The 23,024-nt window shown below is 36.2% G+C and overlaps 1 protein-coding gene across 2 annotated transcripts in view; it reads left to right on the top strand.

Annotated features, from left to right (window-relative positions):
- The window catches only part of LOC150093796 (uncharacterized), a 544,781-nt gene that overhangs the window by 76,748 nt on the left and 445,009 nt on the right, over positions 1 to 23,024 (top strand). For both annotated transcript variants that reach the window (XM_090413179.1, XM_090413180.1), the window contains exon 3: positions 9,820 to 9,915. In XM_090413179.1, the coding sequence (XP_090269305.1) occupies positions 9,820 to 9,915 (96 nt within the window). The remainder of the gene's footprint in view (positions 1 to 9,819; positions 9,916 to 23,024) is intronic.

Genomic DNA, 23,024 nt, shown 5'->3' with positions numbered 1-23,024 from the left:
ACATTGTTCAATTCCTTAAGTAATTTAATAATACAGGAGCTATCTTTCTAGATGTTGCAAAAACTTTGATAAGGTTTGGCACAAAGGCCTTATTTACAAATTAATTACAGCCAAATTCCACCATACCTTACTAAACTCATGATTCCTATCTAAAAGACCGGGAATTCCAAGTTAAGCTGCACGGACTGAGATCCTCCATGAATAGAATCACTGCAGCGTACCTCAAGGATTGCTGCTTTTTTTTTTTCCGTTGCAGATGCTCCAAGCACGACATCGACCACCATGGCTTGCTATGCTGACGATATTGCAATTCTGACCAGATCTCTCAGGCCGCACTTAGCCACACAGTGCTTACAAAATGCAGCAACAAACCTGGAAAAATGTTTCAAAAAAATGGAGGATCACATGTTAATGCTGACAAAAGCACTGCCATTCTTTTTACAAGAAAACATCCCACTGTGGAGAAGTCAAACTGTTCAATACAGCCATTCCATGGAAATCCAAAACCAAATATCTAGGTATACAACTAGATAACATTATATATGCTTAACCTCACATTATATATGCTTAACCTCACATTATATATGCTTACAATAAATCCAATTCCGCAATTGTTCAACTTTACTCTCTTCTCAACTGGAGAAGTCAAGTTAGCACCGAAAACAAGCTACAGATTTACAAATCAATCATCAGACCCACTTTAACATATGGATCACCAGGTTAGGGTCACACCTCCCCCAGCAATATCAAAAAACTACAAGTTCTTCAAAACAAGTGTCTCCGTATGATATTTGATGCTCCGTGGTTTGTCAGGAGTGCTCTCCCCCACTGAGATGCTAACATAGCAGATGTACCCATGTTTCTTCACAGAACTGCCACTAAATATTTCACACAAGCAGCTATTCACCCCAATCAACTCATTCAAGAGTCACCCAACTACGATGAAAACGACATGTGGAAACACGTTCCTGAAGGCAGCTGTGCTCATCAGTACAAGCGCTCCCACACTGCCCTAAATTGGGCGAGCTAGGTGCTCAATAATCTTTTATTCATTTAACCAACTCCTTTAGTGATGAAGGGATAAAAATCCACAGGATTGTCATCCATCCAGCCACAAAAGTTAACAGTTTCGTATCATTACTGAATGGGAAAAATGCCAGTATTGCTTGAGAACCTTTGAAAAAGTGCTTAAATGAGGTGGTATCTGAATGTATTCCTAGTTGTGGAAGAATAAATAGGTTGGGAGTGAAATGGATGTGCAATCTTATTAAGCAAGAAATCCACAAGAAGAAGATGATATGTAAAGAATATCATGAGAATAGGAGTGAGAGGAGTTATGAAATATATAAAGCACAGGCCAGAAAAGGAACAAGTATTGTAAATTGGAGTATGAAAAGAAATTGTCTATGCTGGCTAAAGGCAATCCAAAGGAATTTTATCATTATGCCACAAACAAAAGAAAAAAAAAATTAATGTAGAAGAATAACTTTACTGAAGCAGATGATGCTCTAGTGTCAAAAGCTAATGAGATTGTTCAGTTATGAGTGCTCACTTTGCTAAGATATATCAAGAGGTGTATGTAACATGGTGTGCACAGTGCTACTGCTACATTGGATGAAGAGTTAGAGGTGCAGGAAAATGAGGTTGGAGCACTGTTGCATAACCTGGATAAGATTTTGTCAATAAGGACAAATGGAATATCAGCATGTTTGCTAAAATAATGTTCAACCAAATTGGCTAGGCCTTTCACATGATTGTATAACTTGAGTCTGCTCAGGAATGAAAGGAATGTATGATAATTCTGTAAAACGGTGATGCAAAAACTGATGTGTCTAACTATTGTCCTGTCAGTGTTTCTAGCATGGTAGCAAAGATTTTAGAGACATTGATAAGAACTCACATACAGAAAAAGGTAGACAAACAAGCTATACTCTGAGAAGCAGCATGGGTTTATTAAGGGAAGGTCATGTTTTAACAATTTGCTCATATTTTATAACAATATTACAGCAAAGTTGGATAAAGGGAATGGATACTCTATTGATAGTAAATAATAAATTACAAAATAACCACAGTAATTAACTTTAATGAAATAAAGGTACAAATATTTCATACTGAAATTAACAGTACATAATCAGTGTAGACAACAAACAGTTCAAAGGAATGGAATACGAAGTACATAACAGTCAGTAGATTACCAATTAAAAATTGTTGCTGCATGCTAGAAATTAATATTAATAAAATATTATTAAATAATTCTTAAAAACTGTTTCTTTGATGGTCGTAAGATAAGAATCTCCCAGACTTTTTTGGGGGAGAGAGACAATCATTTCGATTCACATTTGGCTGATGTAAAAGGGCTTCACAACTTTTTTTGAAAAGGCGTTCGTATTTAAACTTGCATCTATGGAGAAGATGAGCTTTATACCACTGGATATTGTGTTTAGTGTTAATACTATGTTGTGCCAGACCAGACTTTTGAGGTTTCATGTAATCGATATAATACTGATGTTCCTTCATTCTTTTTTCCACAGAACAGCCTGTTTGTCCAAAGTATGTTAAATTACATTCACACAGTATCTGGTAACTCCAGCTAATGATAGAGGCACCAGTTTGTCTTTTGTAGATGGCAACCAGTGAGAAATTTTGTTGATAGCAAAATGTGGGAATGAGATTATACTTATTTCATTAAAGTTAATTTCTGTGGTTTTCGTGTAATTTATTATTTATAGTTTAAATACCTTTAAAGGTTACACTATTGGTAGTGTTGGATTTTGCTAAGGCATTTAATAGAAATGGCTGTTGCATAAACTAGAGAATATGTGATTGGAATACAAACTCTTGACTTGGATCAGTGGATGGTTGACAGACATATATCAAAAAGTGGTATAAGGTGGGCGTGAATCTGGCAGATTTAAGGTACCTCAGGGTTCAGTCCTTGGACCATCGTTGTTTAATCTATATATTGATGACATTAGGAAAGGTCTAACAGGGGATGTGCAATTGTTTGCCAATGATGCAAAAATATGCAAAGCAATCAGGGATTGCTACTGATATCAAGCACTTACAAAATGATTTGAATAGGCTGGAAATTTGAGCTAACAAAAATGGCTGTCAGTTTAATATTAGTAAGTGTAAAGTTATGTTTACACTTACTAATTAATTAAGTTATGAGATTTCCAGCAGCATGTTATATTAGTGGGGTTATGCTACAAGAAACTTGTAGGATTTTGGCATAATGGTGGATAAGAATTTGAAGTTCAAAGGCCACCTAACAAAAGTTACAAATACAATTCAGAGGATAATTGCAATATTGAAGCAAACCTTGACATATAAGGAAGTCATTTTGCCTCTTTATAAGGCTTTGATAAGAACATGGATTACTGTGTAAATTTGGTCTCCCTTTCTCAGAATAAAGAAGCTATGGAAAGGGGAAAAGAAGAGTTTACAAAGATTATATCTGAATTATGGAGACAGATTGTGAATATGTGGATTGCAGACTGGTTAATAGGAGAAAGATAGAGGTCTATAAACTTCTGAATGGCTGTTATAGGATATTGTCTGATGAAATTTTTCATTATGTGGAAGGTGGGAAGAAAAAACAGGAGTATCCATGGAAGTTAAGTTTGTTTACAGTCAAGAAAGGGATAAGAGCTAGGTTTTTCTCTCTCAGGGCAGTGAGTGATTGGAATAGTTTGCCTTTAGGAGTAGTGAGTTCATATAGTATGAAGGAATTAAAGAGAAAGCACGATAGTTGGTTTAGCCTCTCTTGATGGGTCCTTGACTCCAGGGGGGGGGGGGCTCAGGTAATAATATAATAATAAAAATATTCAGTTTGCTGTAAAGGGCAGAGCTAATAATATTGTCAAGTATTGGGTTGGCAAATAAGTTCGTTCGGTTTTTCAGAGTGGAATGAAACACATTTTATTTAATATATATAATACATACTAGTCAGTTATATATTGACCCTCTTTATCAATGACCTCTTGCCATCTGTCCACCAACTTCATTATGCTGCATTCAAAAACTCCTGAGGTTTACTGGCGAAAAATTATCCAGGTGTCTTTTGACAGCCTCCTCATTAGTGAAGGTTTTCCCATTAAGAGAATTCTGCAACGATCGGAATAAGTGGTAATTGGAAGGTGCCAGGTCTGGTGAATACGGAGGATGCGCAAAACATTCCAGCCATGACGTAACAATTTACTCCAGGTTGTTAACGATGTGTGGGGTCTGGCTTTGTCGTGGTGAAAGACAGCTCCTTTTTGATTTACTAATTCAGGACATTTTGTGCTAATTGCACAGGCCAGTCGCGTTCACTGTGAGCAATAGACAGGTAAATCAATCGTTCTGCCTGACGGTAACACCTCATAGTGGACAACACCTTTATAATCCCACCACACAGAGAGCATGATCTTCTTTGGGTGCAATCCCGCTTTCGAGGTTGTTTGCAGCGGTTCGCTCTTGTGTCCCCATGATCTTTTACGTACCATGTACACAATCCATTTTTCATCTCCCGTAATCATCCGCTTCAAAAATGGGTCATTTTCTTGTAGCAAATCACAGATGGATATGCGAGCAGTCATATTGGCCTCAGTCAATTCATGTGGCACCCAAACATTGAGTTTTGAAACATATCCCAGCTTGTGCAAATGGTTTTCAATGCTTGTATGGGATATGTTCAGTACTGCAACAATCTCCTGCACTGTTTGTGATGGATTATTGTCGACGATATCCTTCACAACACTCGAATCAACCTCGGTCAGGCGACAGGCGTGAGGCTCATCACCGAGGTTGAAATCTACAGAACGGAATTTGGCAAACCACTTTTGACATACACGTTCCGTTAAGGCACCATCCCCATATACGCTGCATATTTTTTTATGGGCCTCCACAGCTCTTTTCCTTTTTTGAAATAAAAAAGCAAAATATGCTGGTAATGTGTGTTATTTACTTCCATTTCTAAAAATATGTTACACACACTCAACTGAAGTAGGCTGAACGAAAATTCACTGAAAGGTTATGTGAAATGTCACCTTTCAATTGCGCAGTAGTGTTGTGCGCTAGTGCAACAATAGCGACAAGCGAAGCAGCGTAAACTTGTACTAACGCATAAACCGAACAAATTTATTTGCCAACCCAATATCTGGTCAGAATATGAATTAATCATTACCAACATCAGTTATTAACATAAAAATGCACGTGGAGAGAATACAAAACAATCAAAGTTCCTATAAATTAAATCATTGTCTTCAGATTAATCCAAGAGATACAGGAGTGCACAGAGAATTGGAACTAGCCACCTAATTAATCACCACGGGTTTTCAACAGAAGCAAAATTAGTAGCTCTGCAGAAAGAAAAAATTATGTGTGAAAAAAAATATCGGAGAGCTGTCTGTCAAATCCAGACAGCTCTCCATTGTGAACTATCGATTCACGTGTTCTAACGTTATAAAAGAAAAGTGGAGTTTGAAAAATGAGAGAAGAAAGCAACAAATCTTAGAGGCTTATAACAAATTCCAGTTAATTGATTCAGCCATGGAAGCATATATTGGCTGTCTATGAAAATAGAAAAATAAGAACTCCATGGACACTGAAAGTTAAAGAAGCATTGCATGGAAAAAGAAAAAATTTTATAGAGAAGCTAATGTCTGTAGAAAGGTAATTAAAGAAAATGGGAAGATTTACATAAAATAAATACATCTGCTATTGCCTTTTATTCCCCATAGGAAGTAGGTGAGGCTGTTTTGCCCTAACTAATTAACTTTTGGAAACTGGAGAATAGACATTCTTAGATACAACTGCTGACATCTTGTGGTCCCAACACTGTATATTGTTGTCTGAAATATCAGAACTCACTATTTCAGTGAGTTCTGTGGTCAGTTTTCTTGAGTTGTGGGATTGAAAAAAACCTAATTTTCCAGCTAGAAAAACCTTACTTGCCCATTCCAGAGATTGACCAACTTGGAAACCAGTCTAAGAAAGGTTTAGAAGAAGTTTCTTGAGTTGGCAACTAGAACTGAACTTAGAATTGTCTTTCTTCATGTGGCACCATGGATGCAAATGCCATTTCCAAAGGTCTACAGTAGGAAGATTTTGGAAAGAAAATAGAAGATTAATATGAAGACAATTAAATGATCTGGAGACTATTGAAAAAGTTTAGAAATTTCCTCTGAATAGCATCAAGAATTTCTAGAGAGGTCTTGGGTGCACCACCAAAAGTGTATGTTCCAAGGTTGGGTGGATTTGTGATTTGAATAGATGAAAAGTAATGTTAGTGAAAAAGTATGACAAGTTTATTGAAGCTGAGGGTGCCATAAAAGCGATGTGATTATGCCAGGAAATATAGCACTAGTTTCTCCAAACCTTTTCATGGTCTGTGTCCATTAGTGTATGTGATGTAAGGTACAAGGTCAGCTGTGGATCTTGAATAGCAAAATGCTTACCGGTGATTACTGATTAATTCTTGGGCTTCTATGTTGTAAAGGAGTTAGCTACTGATAACTCTTTCCATTTTGGAGAGGACAGAGGTGATGGCAATTGGTTGGTAGTGTGACTGTATACTTCTACACCCTGTTTTCTGGAATAGGATGAACATGAGATTGCTTCCATGCATTGGGACAAGTACCAGTTATGTTTATTAAATTATAGAGACAATGCAGAACAGGTGTTAGCTGTGGAGCAGAATGTTTGAGAACAGTTGGAGAGATGTCATCAGAACCAGAAGACTTTTTAATATCCAAGTTAGTTAGTAGTTTTCTGATGACTTTTTGTATATGGTGTTTGGATTCCAGTATGACAGGAGGTGATTTCCCTTGGTCATCTATGCAGTGGTTTGAGGAAAAGAGTGATGCCAGGAGGTCAGCTTTATCTTTGGATAAAGTAACAGAGGTGGAAGCACAAGAGAGCAGAAGTTGCATTCAACAGCCTTAGCAAGTAACCAGAAGGCACAGCTACCATTTGGACAGGAGGTGAGTTTTTTGCTTGTAGTGTTTTTTTATTGGATCTACTGATGACTGATTTGCATATGTTGCATGGTTTGGTATAGGCCGAAGTTCTTGATGCAAGCCACATGCGGTAAGCTGAATTTTTTTCTTTGACTGTTTTGACACATTTTTGCTTGAACAAGGGCTTAGAAAGTGAATGTGGATTATAGCTTGAATTGGGGTGAGGTATAATTTCTGTGACTTGTTCACAGCAGGTGATAGGATCAGGCGAGCAGAAGAATAATCAGACCAAGAAAAGGACGAAGAGAAATTTCAGAGGTAATCTCAGTTGGTTCCTTTGTAGTGCCAGATGATGCATGGTGGAGTGTGGTTGGAGGAGGTGCATTCTGTGAGAGAGAGGAGACCTGTACGAAATTGTGGTCTGAGGCTGAGAGGTAACCTCCACTGTGTTATCTAGAGGAACTGATCTAAAAGAGATCCAGAGTATCTGGAGAGTGAAGAGGGCTATCTGGTATTCGAGTGGGTAAATGTACAATTTGTTATTACTTATGACTTTCATTTGCTTCTTATGCAGCAAATGAAAGTTACTAAATGAGACAAAGAAACCTTGAGTCAGAGAGGATCAAAAGCAGGGAATTCTAAATTAGCCATTCTCTGGCTGGCTATGTCAGATTTTACAAAGGCACAGGTGTCACCCTTGTGAAAATAATTGTGAAGTTTGTAGTTTGTGCACTGGAAGTGGACAGTAGTAGATGTAGCTGTGATCTGGGTTTCTGTAAGAAATAAGATGTCTGGTCTGGAAGATTGCAAGTGATGGTGAGCATCGTTTATGTTAATGCCACAGATGTTTGTAAAGTGGATGTGAAACTGAGTTTTAGTGAAGAGATTCTAATATGGTTTGTATGTTGTGGCTGGTTGCGATGTGACTTATTTGATGAGATTAATTTACGAGGAAGATTCACTTTTCTCGCAGTATCACTGTTATTGTTCGTGAGAGTCTTCATATGTTTTATCATAAGTTGTCAAAATAAAAAAATTGTCTTTGATATATGATGAGGTTTTTCTTTTGCGGTAAGATTTTTCTTTCATAGTAAACATCACTTATTTTCTAGTTCAAAACTTTGGCTTGTCTGTCCCGTGTAGGGTAGACCATAGGAACATAGAATCCTATGAACACCTGGATGCCTGTAAAAGGGGAGCACTGTCCTTTAGAGATCTGAGGAAGTGGATATGAATTGTTGGGATCAATTTGAATGCTACTGGATGTTATAATCCTTGAGCAGGATCATTTCATGTTTCTGAACATTCAGATCTCTAAAAGACAATGTTCCTTTTACACTATCCAGGTGTTTATAGGATCCCATGTATCTGTGGTCTAGCCTACATAAGCTAGACAAGCCAAAGTTTTGAAATGAGAAAGAATGAACATGTTGGTGATGTTGATTATAAACGAGATGAAAAGTCTTGTCTGGCTCATCATACATTAACAGCATGTTACACATGACTAAGATACAACTACTACATCATATTTAGAAGAAAACTTTATTTCAACAAATTAATTAAACTACTGCAGTCATGTGGCTTAACAGAAACCAAGACCTGATTCTGAATGATGTCTGGAAATTGTTATTGGATCTTTTCATACATCAGAATTTTTTCTCCAACAATTGCTTACAGACGCTTCAAAAAGATAGTCACAAATGGCATGTGTCAGCAATCTCATTTCATTTTTGTTTCTTTTCTAATGATTTATTTATGTGATCTATCAGTTGCTTTCTTCATTTTTCCCATTTAAAACCTCTGAAGAAATCACCAAAATATGTGTTGCAAAACGTATCAGTATTATTTTCTCTAGTGTAAAATTAATGACTAATAAAATTTCCCTAATTCCATTATGTTTAGTCATAATGCAACAGTTTAATAATATATGGTAATCACTATTTAATATTTTTTAAAGCTCTTTTTAAGTTTTGTAATATTAAATTTTAGCAGTCTTGGGAATCACATCACTCTGTTCCTATGTAAAAATAAATATGTAGGCATAGGCATCATTGTATTTTTAATGAAATAAATGATATTTTAAACAATAACACAACTGTGAAATGCTTCTGAGTTTTTTGCTACAATAATTTCATTATTTTTATAAAATGTAATTTTGATAATAGATTGATAATATTAGCAGGATTTGTAACTTATTTGGTTTTGAATTTTATATTTGATTACAGTAAACTCTCATAACAATAGTCCTCCTTCATGCCAATAAATAGAACCTACTGTATTACTAATAACTGGATTCAGAAATTAAATTTCAAGTTTTTCTTCGGTGTGATGTATTTTGATGCATCTAGTCTAACTTATAATTCATTAAACTTTACAGTTTAACTACAAAGTTTGTAGTTAAACTTACAAGGGAATTAAAGATACCAAAAAATTATATACAGTACTTCGTTTAATCCTTTATCCAAGTGTAAGCAAAGAAGTTTACACCTGAACTATTTTCAGGACTGGGGCAACTTGTATAAAGAAGCTAAGACTTCACATCACTTGCCTTAGTATGGTATCCCATAATGCAAAGCACATCTACCAAGTATATAATGGGATACTAAGGCAAGTGATGTGAAATCTTAGCTTCTTTATATGAGTTGCCCCAGTCCTAAAAATAGTTCAGACACAAACTTCTTTGCTTACACTTGGATAAAAGGATTAAACAAGTATATAATTTCTTGGTATCTTTAATTTATAGTATAACCAAGTGGAAAAACTTCCAACAAATTACGAAGAAATTATAATTTAATCATTAGGTTTTTTTAAAATTATGTTTTCTCTTTAATTATGAATTTTAATAAAACATCTTTTTAAGTGAAATTTTAATTTGCAGTTACCTAACTACAATTCGTACCACACGTAATAAGCCATATCAAGTACGGACATTTACATGGTGTTTGGCCTTCCCTCCAAGATGCTCCAGATACCGGTGAGTTCTCTACATAGCTTTACTTTAATTGGATTATTTTGTATGTGTGTGTACATACATACATGCATAAATATAGTACTCAGCATTCTCTCAGTTATGCTTACCAACCTTTCATTTATCTTGTTCTCAAGAGATATGTCATCTAATGCTTGGAACATCACTATATAACTTTATATTCACTTAACTAAAACATGGGATCTTATAAACCCTTATTTAACAGGCAAATTATTTCCCAACCAATCGTTTCCCAGTTTTATTTCGTATTTCAATTATTTGAGTGATTTCCTACAAATAATTGAAAGATCACTCTGTGCCTGAGTGTTGTGTATGTATATGTGTGTGTAAAACACACACACACACTGCTAACAAAGAAATGTTATAAATTTCAAAGAAGAAGAAGAAGAAATTCAGAGAAGTTACTAAAGTATTCTTCAGTAATTTCTTTGAGTAGCCATTTTGGAGGAAGTGACCAAATAGGTTTGAATTTCTTCTTTTCTTTTAATTTCATCCTTCTGTGAGTATACTTAAGGCTCTATTTTTTAATATTCTGATACCTTTTTTGAAGGCAATGGAAAGAGCTTGCATGTAATAACCACACGATGAGTATGTTTCCTGTAAACATATAATATTATTCCTCCATCATTGATTTTGTTCAGAGATGAGTATATCTAGGAATGGTAGTTAGCTCTCTTTTTTCCATTTTTTCTGATGTGAATTAGATTTTTCGATGGCATTTATTTAAGAAATATACAAAATCTTTCTGGGTGTGCTTCCATATAATAATTATGTTAACATATCTCCCCAGACATGTGGCTTTATAATTGCCTGTATTAAAGCTTCTTTTCAAATTTTTTCCATATATAAATTAGTGATTGGGGGGGGGGGCATTAGAGATGAACCATTGTCATTTGCCATAGGCATATTTTTGGTAGTAAAATCTCCATTTCCAAGTAAAGATGAGGATTGGAGGCAATCATGGAAGACATGTAATGTCAGGAGGAAATAAGTCTGTGAGGATATTTATTAATTCTTCCACATACACATTGGTAAACAATGATACTACATCGAAACACTAGCTAATGTATCTGATGGGGTAATTTGTGTGTCTGAAAGTTTCTGTACAAAATAGAGTTTTTGAAGTAGTTTGAATGTTTGATATGAGGAGTTTTGATAGGTGTTTAGAAAGAAGATATGAACTCCTGCCATCCACTTTCAGATGAGAGGAATGTCTGCTTTATGTGCTTTAGGCACTCCATACAATCAGGCATCTTAAGTTGTTAAGATCTTCTGTGCATTCAAATGTATTAGATTAGAGATCATATAATTGATTTTTGTGTGTGATCAACTGGGATCATGGTCCATTTCTGACTAAGTGGGAAGAGTCCGATAACATAGAAGCAATCTTGTTTTCATAGTCTGCACTATTTAAAATGATTGCTGAATTTCCTTAAGTGTGATAATTTTCATTGTCATGTACACTTCTTAAAGTGTTTTTCTCTAATACTGTTGGAAGTTTTTTCCCACTTGGTTAGACTATAAATTATATATTTAGTTTAATCCTTTATCCAAGTGTAAACAAACAAAGTTTGCACCTGAAGTATCTTCAGGACTGGGGCAGTCGTGGTAAAGGTGGACAATTCTTCGCATCACTTGCCTTAGTATCCCATAATGTAAAGCACATCTCCTTGCGGACATGTATAATGCTATGCATTATTTGAAGGGTCACTAACCGGACCGGTTTCAATCTTTATTGAGGTCTCTTCAGTGGGAGACAGACCCAGAGATGATACCAAGGTTGAAACAATGCAGAAGTCATATTTACCTATACGAGTTGCCAACGGGTGTCACACCTTATTATTAAATTACTCTGGATTAGAGAAAGATGTTGGAAGTTTTTTCCACACTTGGTTAGCCTATAAATTATATATTTAGTTTAATCCTTTATCCAAGTGTAAGCAAACAAAGTTTGCACTTGAATTATCTTCAGGGCTGGACTGGAGCAACTCGTGGTAAAGGTGGACAAAGAAGGGTGGGGACCCTTCCCATAATGCATAGCATTATACATGTTCGCAAGGAGATGTTATGTTTGTTTGTGTTAAAGATCTTCTTGAAGGTGCTGTCAGCCATAAACATTATGGGATACTAAGACAAGTGATGTGAAGCTTTGTCCACCTTTACCATGAGTTGCCCTAGTCCTGAAGATACTTTAGGTGCAAACTTTTGTTTGCTTACACTTGGATAAAGGATTAACCTAAATATATAATTTATGTTCTCTAATATTGTGTGATGATACTTTTCTGGCAGATGATTTATTAATAAAAAGGAAGCACTAAGTAATCTTGTAGTGAAAGTGTCTTCATGTGACAGAAACTTAGTGGCTTTTTCAACACTAGCTGTTGTGCTTGTTTGTGTTAAATATCTTCTTGAAGGTGCTGTCAGCCATAAACATTCAATTAATCAAAGTTGGACTGAGATCTTTTCTGATTGAAGAGCACACTATTCCATGGTTATTCCAGTTGCACTATAGAGGTTAAAAATAACACAATTAAGTGTGATGAGCATAAATATTTTATTTTTTTTGTCTGTGACCATCACTTTGACTGCTGGAGGTGTGAAGTAGCTTGAAAAAGTATGTTTCATTTCTAAAACAATTTGGACTACTCATCCTTAACCAATCTAATACTGATAGTATGTAAAATATATTTATTACGTTATTTTACTTATTTTTTTCTTTCGCAACAGATTTTACAAGTATACTACTTGACCAGTTACTTGTGGATGGGATTGCCAACAAAAAAAAGGAGTAGTAGTAAAATGTTAAATTTACAGTTTGTCACCAGGGATTCTATGATCATGATGTATGTGTGTGTGTGTGCATGCCTGCCTGCCTTCATTGTATCAGTTGCTTTCTCTAAAGCCTCAAAAAAATTCCTCCATTTCTACCTTAGTAGGACCTTCTGTGGGACCATATGCACATATAAGACTCATTGTTCACTTCCCCATTCTGATATTTGCTCACAATATCTACTTGATATTGCCTGCCATTCATTAGTGTTGAATGAATGGCAGGCAATTTAGTGTTGAATGCTATGGCCACTCCTTCTTTTCCTTGATTGTTATCACTTAAATATAACATTTTGTATTTATTGCTCAGAAAGATCTCGCCAGTTTGTTTTTTTTTATTTCATTGTTACTCCTTTATGTCAATCTGGTACTTATCCAATTCCTCAGCTATCTCAATTTCTCTGACATTCAAGCTTGTTATGTTGATAGTACCAATGTTGAGACAGGGTGTGTTTTAGGATTAGTAGCATTTATTAAATTACACTTATGTAACTTCTTTAAATTCTTAAGATAATTAGAGGTTAATCATCTAATTCTCTTAAGAATTAGATGATTAACCCCTTTGAATAGTTTTGCTGTCCTGGTTCACAGAGTGGATGGCATCTCTGCTCTTCATCCAGTAGGTCATTGGTTTGAATTCAGTCCTGAAGGTATTTGAATGTGTTTAGGCAAGAAATGAATTTCATCATCCGGTTTGAGGCTACCACCTTTCTTACTCGAGGTCTGAAGTGGCTTGAAAAAGTTTGATGTTTGGTCTCTAGAATAGGGTGTCTGGATTATGTAAAAAAAATAAGCAAATATGAAAAAAATAAATAATAAAAGCACTCCTTAGTCTGCTTATGGTACTAATGTAGGGGCTATAACCATTTATGGGTGGGAGTTACATAAAGAAAGATTGATAATTTGTTTTTCTTAATATCATCATTGATTTCACTTGTAGACATCTTACAAAAATTCTATTGTATAGTAAATCCTGCTCCTCGAAGGAACATTAAGACAGTAGTGTTGACTAGTAATTATAGTCAACACTATAATTACTAGTGATTTCATGATTTTAATGTAAATCATGAAAATAACTTACAGGTTATTTGTACCACTAGACTGAGGCCAGTTGTGTTCTTGAGCAAACTCTGACTGAAAAATTTTCTCTCTCTCTTTCTTTGTTTACATGCAAAGTTTAAGCTGTCTTTGAGGTTGAGAGGGTGCTGTTTTGCCAGAACAATATTATCATTCCAAGACTCCCATGGAGTCTAAGATTCATTGTAGGAGGTCCCTTTGTCATACACACAGTTCATCATACTGTACCTTAAATACATTAAAGTTCTCTGCAAACATCAGACTCTCAGGCAATGTATTCCAATCATTCACAACTCTACTGCAAAAAATCTGCTTCTCACTCCCTTGCTCATACCCTCCTTATACAGCTTCCTCTTGTTCTCCTACCATTTTCTGAAAGACCTCTTCAACATTAATTTTATTTATTTATTCATATGGAGTTTCCTCCCTTTTTTCCCCCATCCCTATTGGGATGAGTTGAGGGGGTTTAAGTATTTATGGCTGTAGATCCATGTGTTCACGGGCCAGTTTGCCTGCTTGCGGGATGAAAAACCCCAGATAAACTGAGGGGAAAACCATGCTTGTCCACGCCCAAGACCGGCTAATTTGGCTATGGCTGAGGAAGATCCTTAAGCTCCTCACATCTGCGACGGGAATCGAACCCAGGACACTCCTTCCCCAGGCATATAGTTGCGAAGCGCAAAGCTACTAGGCTAACTGCACGGACATTAATTTTATAACAACCCCTTACCAACATCTCTCTCATATCACTTCACTTCCTCCTATCTATCCACTTGACTGTAATTTGCATCTTCTCGATCTTTCTTTATACTCAACATTCCTAAGATCGGGAATTACTTCAGTCAATTGCCTCTGCACCCTTTCCAATATTTCTTCATCCGATTGAAAACCAGGTGACCAAATCTGTGTGCAGTAGTCCATTTATGTGGCCTAACCAAGGCTGTATACAATGGAACCAGAATATCCTTCTACAAGTCAGTGTCCTCTGCATTATTGCCAGAATTCATTGTATCGTCCTCACAATTTTAGCAGTGTTGTTACACCTGATATCTTGAGAATATAGTATTCTCAGTTATCATGGTGTAACATGAGAAATAAATAACATAAATAAAAACTCCTGCATAAAAAGGATAATTTAATTAATAAAATATTCTTGCATCCAGTATAAATTGAGTAAAATGTAAAGGTCTATTGTTTGGTTAAGTTAACAAAAGAAAGGAATGTATTAAGATGTATTATGACTAAACAAGGAATTTGTATCAGATAAGTAGCTAACTAAGGATTAATATAGTAATGCGATTAAGAATGAAAGAGTTAAGTGCATAAGTATAAAAGAATGAGTCATACAATGTGATATGTAACAGGCTACAGATTAAGCATTAAGTAGAATTCTGAGAAAAGGTTTGAAAAGGGGTTAAGATAGAGGCTAACAAGGGAAATAACGGAATATCGCTTAGGGCCTACACCCGAATAGAAACTTCGTTACGAGTTGCCGATCAAAATGACGTATGGCGGCAAAATGCTATCCAATTGGTAGACAGACGGAAAACAAGTAGCAGGCGGGAGAAAGAAGTAAGAAAGGGCGCCGTCAGGGGAGCAGCTATAAAAGGGTTGGTAACCCCCCCTCGTGGCTTTTTTTTTTTGATTTTTGTTTCGAAGAGTACTCTCCCTGGGTTTTGGGGGAAGACGTTAGATGGTCAGGGAGGCTTGAGGCCTTTTTGCCTTTTTTTGCCAGAGGAGAAGAAACGTTTGGATAGTCGCGGTGGTTTTAGCATGTTTTTCTAGTGGATTTCACGGTGTTCCTGAGTGGAGAGATATGGCTTATATCCTCATGCCACAACAAGGAATCGAAGGTGAGCGGGAAAGCTATTCCCGTATACCTATGTAGAAAGCGAAATATACCATAAAGTCATAGGAAACTGTGAAGATATCGATGTCCTCGTTTCGGATAGTATAGCCAACGGCGCATATGTTCATAAAGCCCTGAATTGCAAGAAGTTATACAAGCAAGTCCGTTCAGTAGAAGGTAAAGGCCCGTAAGCGAAGCTAAAGAAAGGTAATGTGAATTTTGTCTTATGTTAACAAGAAATTGTTTGTGATAGGTACCATTGTCATAATACAGAACTGTTAAAGTGATTAGGGAGAAAATATAATAGGACTTTAGAATTTGATAAAGAGTGTAAAACATAAGTTAGCTAGTGTTGATAATTTGTGAATAATTAGTTATCCTAAGAATCATGAGTGCCTACTATATTGTAAAGGGAAAGTTAATGACATAGTTGTGTGTTAATGAAGTAAATGGTTTTGTTAATGTTGAATTTGATTAGTGTAAATTGAGTAATCAAGTAGATTGAGGAATTTGAATGCCTAGTGTGATGTGTAGAGAATCGGAATTGTCATAAGTTTGTGCTAGAGTAGTTAATGACTTTGTTAGTGCACTTGAAGTTAAATATTCTATTAATGTGTGGGGATCTAATCTTTCCATGTTAAATGTGTTCATGTTTTGTATGAAATTTTGTGGTGGCATGATCATAGTAACTTTTGTCGAATCATGGCCCAGCTACTTGTATTGAAAGATGATTTTTGGTGTGTGAGTAATATAGTTGAATAATTTGATATATACCATGCTTAGGGGAATAATAAACCTTTTGTTTAATGGAAAAGAAAGTTGTCTGATAATGCTAATCCAATGCACCGCTTAGAAACATTCGAGCCTAACCACGCGGGGAACTAATGTTAAGAAACGGGAGATTTAAGGAATTAATGTTGAGTAACAAGATATAGTGTCACGACTGCAATAGTTATACTTTCAGATGTTTGAGTTCTTTTCTCTGTTTATGTATAAAATATCTTAAACTAATTATCCCAAAGGGCGCAGTTAAATACAAATACTAGGGATATTATGGGGAACAATAACTCAGATATTAATAGAAACCTAGGTAGTGTCTTGAAAGTAGAAGTTAGGAGAAAATAGATGAAGACAGTTAATAAGTAAAAGAAAAATGGACTTAACTGTGTGTCCTCTAAGTTTTAGATCTCTATCGACCATCACCCCAGGATATGTAATTTCCTCCAAATCCAACACTATATCCCCACTGGAAGTAAATTCTGCATACCATCTTTGTTTTCCAAATTTTAAAACTTTACATTTTGCAACAGTGAACTTGAATCCCCACTCCTGTGCTCATTCACTCAATCTATTCAAGTCTTCTTGTAAGACCACAACATCAGTCCTACTTCTCATAGTTCTTCCCAACTTTGCATCATCTGCAAAAAACTGAATATTCTCAATCAGATCCTTCCCATTATATCATTAACATACAGGTTAAATAGGAATGGCCCTAAAACACACCCCTAAAGCACATTGCTAGCGAGGATTTGCCCCCACTCCCCATACACAACTTGCTGATACCTGTCAGATAGCCAATCTCCAATCCAATGCACTAGTCTAATGTCCAACCCCATCTGCTCTAAATTAACTATCAACTTATCATTTGGTAATCTATCAAATGTCTTTTCAAAATCTAAGTATACAACTATGTATCCATCTCCTTTGTCCATCACCTTATTGTAATAAGTAAGTAGATTATTAATGCATGATGTGCCTTTAGCAAATCCATGCTGTCCATCAAAAATAATACAATTTTTGTCAGTCCAGTTCTGGGACCTGGTTCTCACTAGCCTCTCCAACACTTTAACCACAACACCTGACACACCTGACACACAGATTAACGCAGATTCTAGAGTTCTGTCACCTCCCTTATGAAGTGGTACAATTGTACCTTCCACTCCTTTGGAACTTGACCCACCGTAAAACTCATATATGCAAACTCATAAAACAAATATGCAAAGCAGATGTCAACTCCCTGACCTATTCCTTCAAAATATGTGGTGATGTATCAAGTCCCACAGCCTTATTCACACTAAGTTTGCTCAGTTCATCATATACCTATAATAAAATTAGTTTAATCCTTTATATCCAAGTGTGAGCAAACAAAGTTTGCGCCTGAAAGTATCTTCAGGACTGGAGTAAGGTGGTACAACACCAGGGCAACTCGTTGCAAAGGTGAAGCAAGCTACCAACACTCCTATCTCAGTATCTCCTATAATGCAAAACACATCTCCTTGCGGATATGTCTAATGTTATGCATTAAGGGAATGGCCACTACCCAGACTAGTTTCGACCTTTATTGAGGTCTCTTCAGTGGGAGCCAGGCCCAAGTTTAGATACCAGGCAGAAGCATTTGCAGGTCATCTCTACTTATAGGATTTGCCAAATGGTAGAGATGACCTGCAAATGCTTCTGCCTGGTATCTCCACTTGGGCCTGGCTCCCACTGAAGAGACCTCAATAAAGGTCGAAACTAGTCTGGGTAGTGGCCCTTCCCTTAATGCATAACATTAGACATATCCGCAAGGAGATGTGTTTTGCATTATAGGAGATACTGAGATAGGAGTGTTGGTAGCTTGCTCCACCTTTGCAACGAGTTGCCATGGTGTTGTATCACCTTACCCCAGTCCTGAAGATACTTTCAGGCACAAACTTTGTTTGCTCACACTTGGATATAAAGGATTAAACTAATTTTATTATACCCTAACCAAGTGAAAAATAAACTTTCAACATCATATACCTCTTGTTTACTCACAATCCATTTCTCTTCCTCATTATCCACTGCTCTCAAACTCTCTATGATGTCATGTTCACACATGAAGGACCTTTTATAAACTGCTCATTAAACATAGCAACTATATCCTCTGTAGAGTTGTTGTTATACCATTTTCTTCAGTTAATGCCATCCTCCCATGATCATTCTTTTTTTTTTTCTTTCTTTCTTTTTTTTTTTGCTGTTACATATTGAAAGAACTCTTAGGAAATTTTTTTTTTTTTCTTCATAACTGCTGCTCATACTGCCCCTTTTCTTCTCCTACTAACCAAGTCACTCTTCTTGCTTGTTCTTTGTACTCTTCATGAAATTGATTATTACCAGTCATCTTATGTTGGTTCTATAATGCCTTCTTTCTCTGTAATGCATGCTTAATCTTTTTTTTTCCCCTCCATTTCACACCTATCTTATTTAACCTGATGACCATTGGAATACATTTAGACATTGCTTCTACTACATAGTTCTTAAATAGCACCCAAGCAGCATTGTATCCCTTTCCATCCAACTCCTCATTTCATGCTACGGCTGTAAACTGTCTTCTGAGCTTCTCATAATCAACAGACTTGTAGTTTCCCATATAACATTCCTCACAGAAGTCCTCACATAACCACTCAGGTAATCACTTTATGGTCCCTTTGAGGAACTGGAAAGAGATTGGATACCTCATTTGTAATGATACATCCTCTGACGAGATGATCAAATCCAAGATCCTCAATCCTTGTGTACCATCTGTTACATACTGTTTGAGGTAATTATTCCTTCAAAAACTCAAATTCATTTTCTTTACTTCTGGTTGCTATGTTGTCATCCCAATCTATATTGCCATAATTAAAATTGTCCATAACAATCACCCGTTCCCTATTTGCTTGGATAATTTGCTTCTATATTTTATTATCTCCTTCACATTATCAGGTCTATAACTAAGTATTTCATTCTATGAAATACTTAGTTAAATACTCCTGACAACTAAGTATTTCATTCTATGCACCTCTGTCTCACACCATACTGCCTCAAATCCACTATCACTATTTTCTCCTTGCATCTTTATCTTATATGGACATAACTCTTTTTCTGTTATCAAATGCACTCCACCTTCTTTTTTACCCTCTATATATATTCATGAAAAACATCATGCCCTTCTATCTCTATTCCTGTCAGGATGTCATCCTCATCTAACCATGTCTCACTTATTCCTGAAATTTTTGGGTGAACGAACTCAAATCGATACAGCCATTTTGTTTCCATTGTTTCTGATACTTCTAGCATTTGCATACAAACATAGCAACTCATTCCTAGATGTATAACAAGTTTCACTCTGATTTCTTCATGCTTTCCTCGAGCCATTTCTTTTTCTCCTTACCAATCCCGGAACCTTCAACTGTTCTCCCTACATCCCAGGCCATCTTATTCTCTACACACATATACATTCACTTCCTTTTTGATCATCAACCTTACTCATGAGGAGACTTAACGGGGAGACTCAGGGTGGACTCTGTCCACCCTGAGTCTCCCCATTTTCCTGTTTGTCTTGCACACTCGTTCTCTATATTCATGCTACCCAGTTTCCCCATTCATAAGCACCACTTCAATCTCTTCTTCCTTACTCTCCCACTTATTCACATTACTCTCCCTTCTAGCAGCAACAGTCTCTCTAATGACTCACACCAAAACCAATCAAATGCAGTCCATCACTCTTTTGCAGTTCAATTTGTCCTTGAAACTCATTCCACATGTTAACAAACTGCACTCCTTTCTCTTCACACATTTCCACTAACATATCATTTTCCATGCTCTCTGCCTCATCTCATCAGTGCATACCTGGGCAACACACTACCTTTCCTATCACATTATCTTTTGCCATTCTCAACAACCTCCTGATATCCATTCTTACATTCTCCTTGTTCTTAGTCAGGTCTTTGTTCCTCCTACCAACTATTTTGTTCACTTACTCCTCATATCTAATACCTCAATCACTCTGTTATGCATTTTCTTGTTTACCACACCCCTAATATTCGAATCCCCATACAATCCCACTTGTGAGTCTTTTGTTACCTCTTTCATACCCAACATCATCTTCATTTAATTTTTCTTCTTCTTCACTCTTTCATACATATCTACAATTCTCTTAGTTTCACTCTGCATTCGCTTCATCTCTTGCCTCATTTTCATCAACTCAGCTTTCAAATATTGGATCGTTCTTTCACTATTATTCACTCTCGCCATGTTATCGTCATTCACACAAGTTTGTTTGCCATCTGGTGATAGGGCTCAACCCTATCACCAGATGGATGAGATGAAGAAGAATTGTTGCATCAGTTCAACATTAAAAATAATTATGAGAATGATATTATTAATATTGCTTTAGTTACTTGTTACTCTGAGTGCTTAGCTGATACATGACAGTTTGTTTCATAATTGTTACAGTAATTCTGAGGGGGATTCAGGGGGGGGTGCTTCAGCTCAAAGTACTGCAGATGACATTAAGGTGGTGCTTAAGGGTCAAAGCTGTATAACTGAGAGGAGACCTCCACATAGCCTTTAAAGGAATGCAGAGAACTGACTAGGGCTTCTGACCCAATGACCAGTTCTCACCTTCTTTTGGTGTATCCTGTTAGGTATCTACCTGAATACTGAACAACTGAATACTGAACTACCTGAAAAAAAATGATCAACCACATCAAATATGCAGATGATATAGTAATCCTGGCAGTATTCAAGCTACAATTAGAAAAAAGCAGGCCATCTTTTAAATGAAGCATGTAAAAGCTTTGGAATGAGGATCAACAGCAGTAAGACCAAAATGATGAAAATAGGAAGAGAAGTTGAAAATATCTCAATAACCCTGGAGAACCAAACCCTAGAACAAGTAAAATTCTTTGTCTACTTAGGAAGTACCATTGCACACAATTTAACCAGCACTGAAACAATAAAACACAGAATTAACATTGGATGGTTGAACATGAATTAATTAAACAAAATATGGAACAATAACAAACTCTTGAAACATCTTAAAATCAAACTATTCAAAGCCATGATTGTCACTACAGCAACATATGGAAGTGAGTTGTGGCAACTCACTAAGAAGGAACTACTGAAAATAAGTGCATTTGAGGGGAAGTGCCTAAGAAAAATAAACAAAACACATTGGACTCAACATAAAACCACAGAACGAGTAAAGTAGGATATCAACTACCAGATATCCTCACAGACATTATTTTTCAGCAACAGCTCTAATGGTTTAGCCCTGTCCAGAGAATGCCTCCTCATCAGACTTTGAAACATCGTACTAAATAGAAAAACAGAAAAACAACATTTACCCAGAAGACCAAGGAAAAGTTGGCTCAGATCCTTAAAAGAAAGAGGCAAATTCCCCAACTTCATTGCTATGTTCAAGAACTTTGCACAATCTGCTCTAAATGGTTCTATGAAATAGAACCATTTAGAGCAGATTGTGCAAAGGGGGCTCAATCTGTCACCAGATGAAGAAGAATTGTTGCACCTGTTCAACATCAAAAATAATTATGAGAATAACATTATTAATATTGCTTTAGTTACTTGTTACTCACAGTGCTTAGCCATTTTTTTCCATAATTGTTCCAGTGATTCTGAAGTAGAATGGGGGAGTGCTTCAGCTCAAAGTATTGCAGATGACATTAAGGTGGTGCTTAAGCTGTATAACTGAGAGACCTCCACATAGCCTTTAAAGGAATGTAGAGACCTGACCAGGGCTTCTTACCCAATGTCCAATAATCACCTTCTCATAGTGCACCCTGTTAGGTATCTACCTGGATACTGAATGAACAAGGATGGGCTGACAATTTGGAATTTAGATGACCAAATTGTATTCTTACTGGCTTAAACCAAAATATAAAATGATGGTACAACATGACAGAATTTCATGCCAGCTGGGGCATCGCCCAGTTAAACAAGCCCAACATTGTTTTCGCCAGGGAACCAGGGCGAACAGCGAAAAGTCAGCTACTGCAATTGGAATTGGATAAATACCAGATCAACATAATAGGGGTGACTGAAACACAAAAGACAAAAACTGGCGAGATTTTTCTGAGCAATAAATACAAAATGTTATATTCAGGCAATGACAATGAAGGAAAACAAGGGGTAGCCATAGTATTCAACACTAAATATGAGGCTAATCTTCTTGAATGACAGGCAGTCTCAATCATCGGGAAATTAAAATATTTATAACACAGTTGTAAAGTCCATAATTGTTAAAATGGAAATGGTATTAAACCTGATATCAAAATTGGAGATGTTGATCTCAGCTCTTTATGCAGATGATGTTATACTTTCAAATAAATCCGCTAGAAGTCTGCAAGATTCTCTTAATAAATTGAATAACTGTTGTAATAGATATGGTATGAAGGTCAGCAAAAACAAGTCAAAGAGAATAAAAATAGGCAGAACTATTAAAAATATTAACTGCATTGTGAAGAGAATCTATAGAACAAGTAAAATATTTCAGCTACTTAAGCACAATTTTTAGTGAAGATGGTAAATTGAATAT

The sequence above is a fragment of the Typopeltis vanoorti genome, chromosome 23 (genome assembly GCF_054136105.1).
Source record: "Typopeltis vanoorti isolate ZY-2024b chromosome 23, IOZ_Tvanoo_1.0, whole genome shotgun sequence".
Taxonomy (NCBI): domain Eukaryota; kingdom Metazoa; phylum Arthropoda; class Arachnida; order Uropygi; family Thelyphonidae; genus Typopeltis; species Typopeltis vanoorti.
This window is presented reverse-complemented; position numbering and strand designations above follow the sequence as displayed.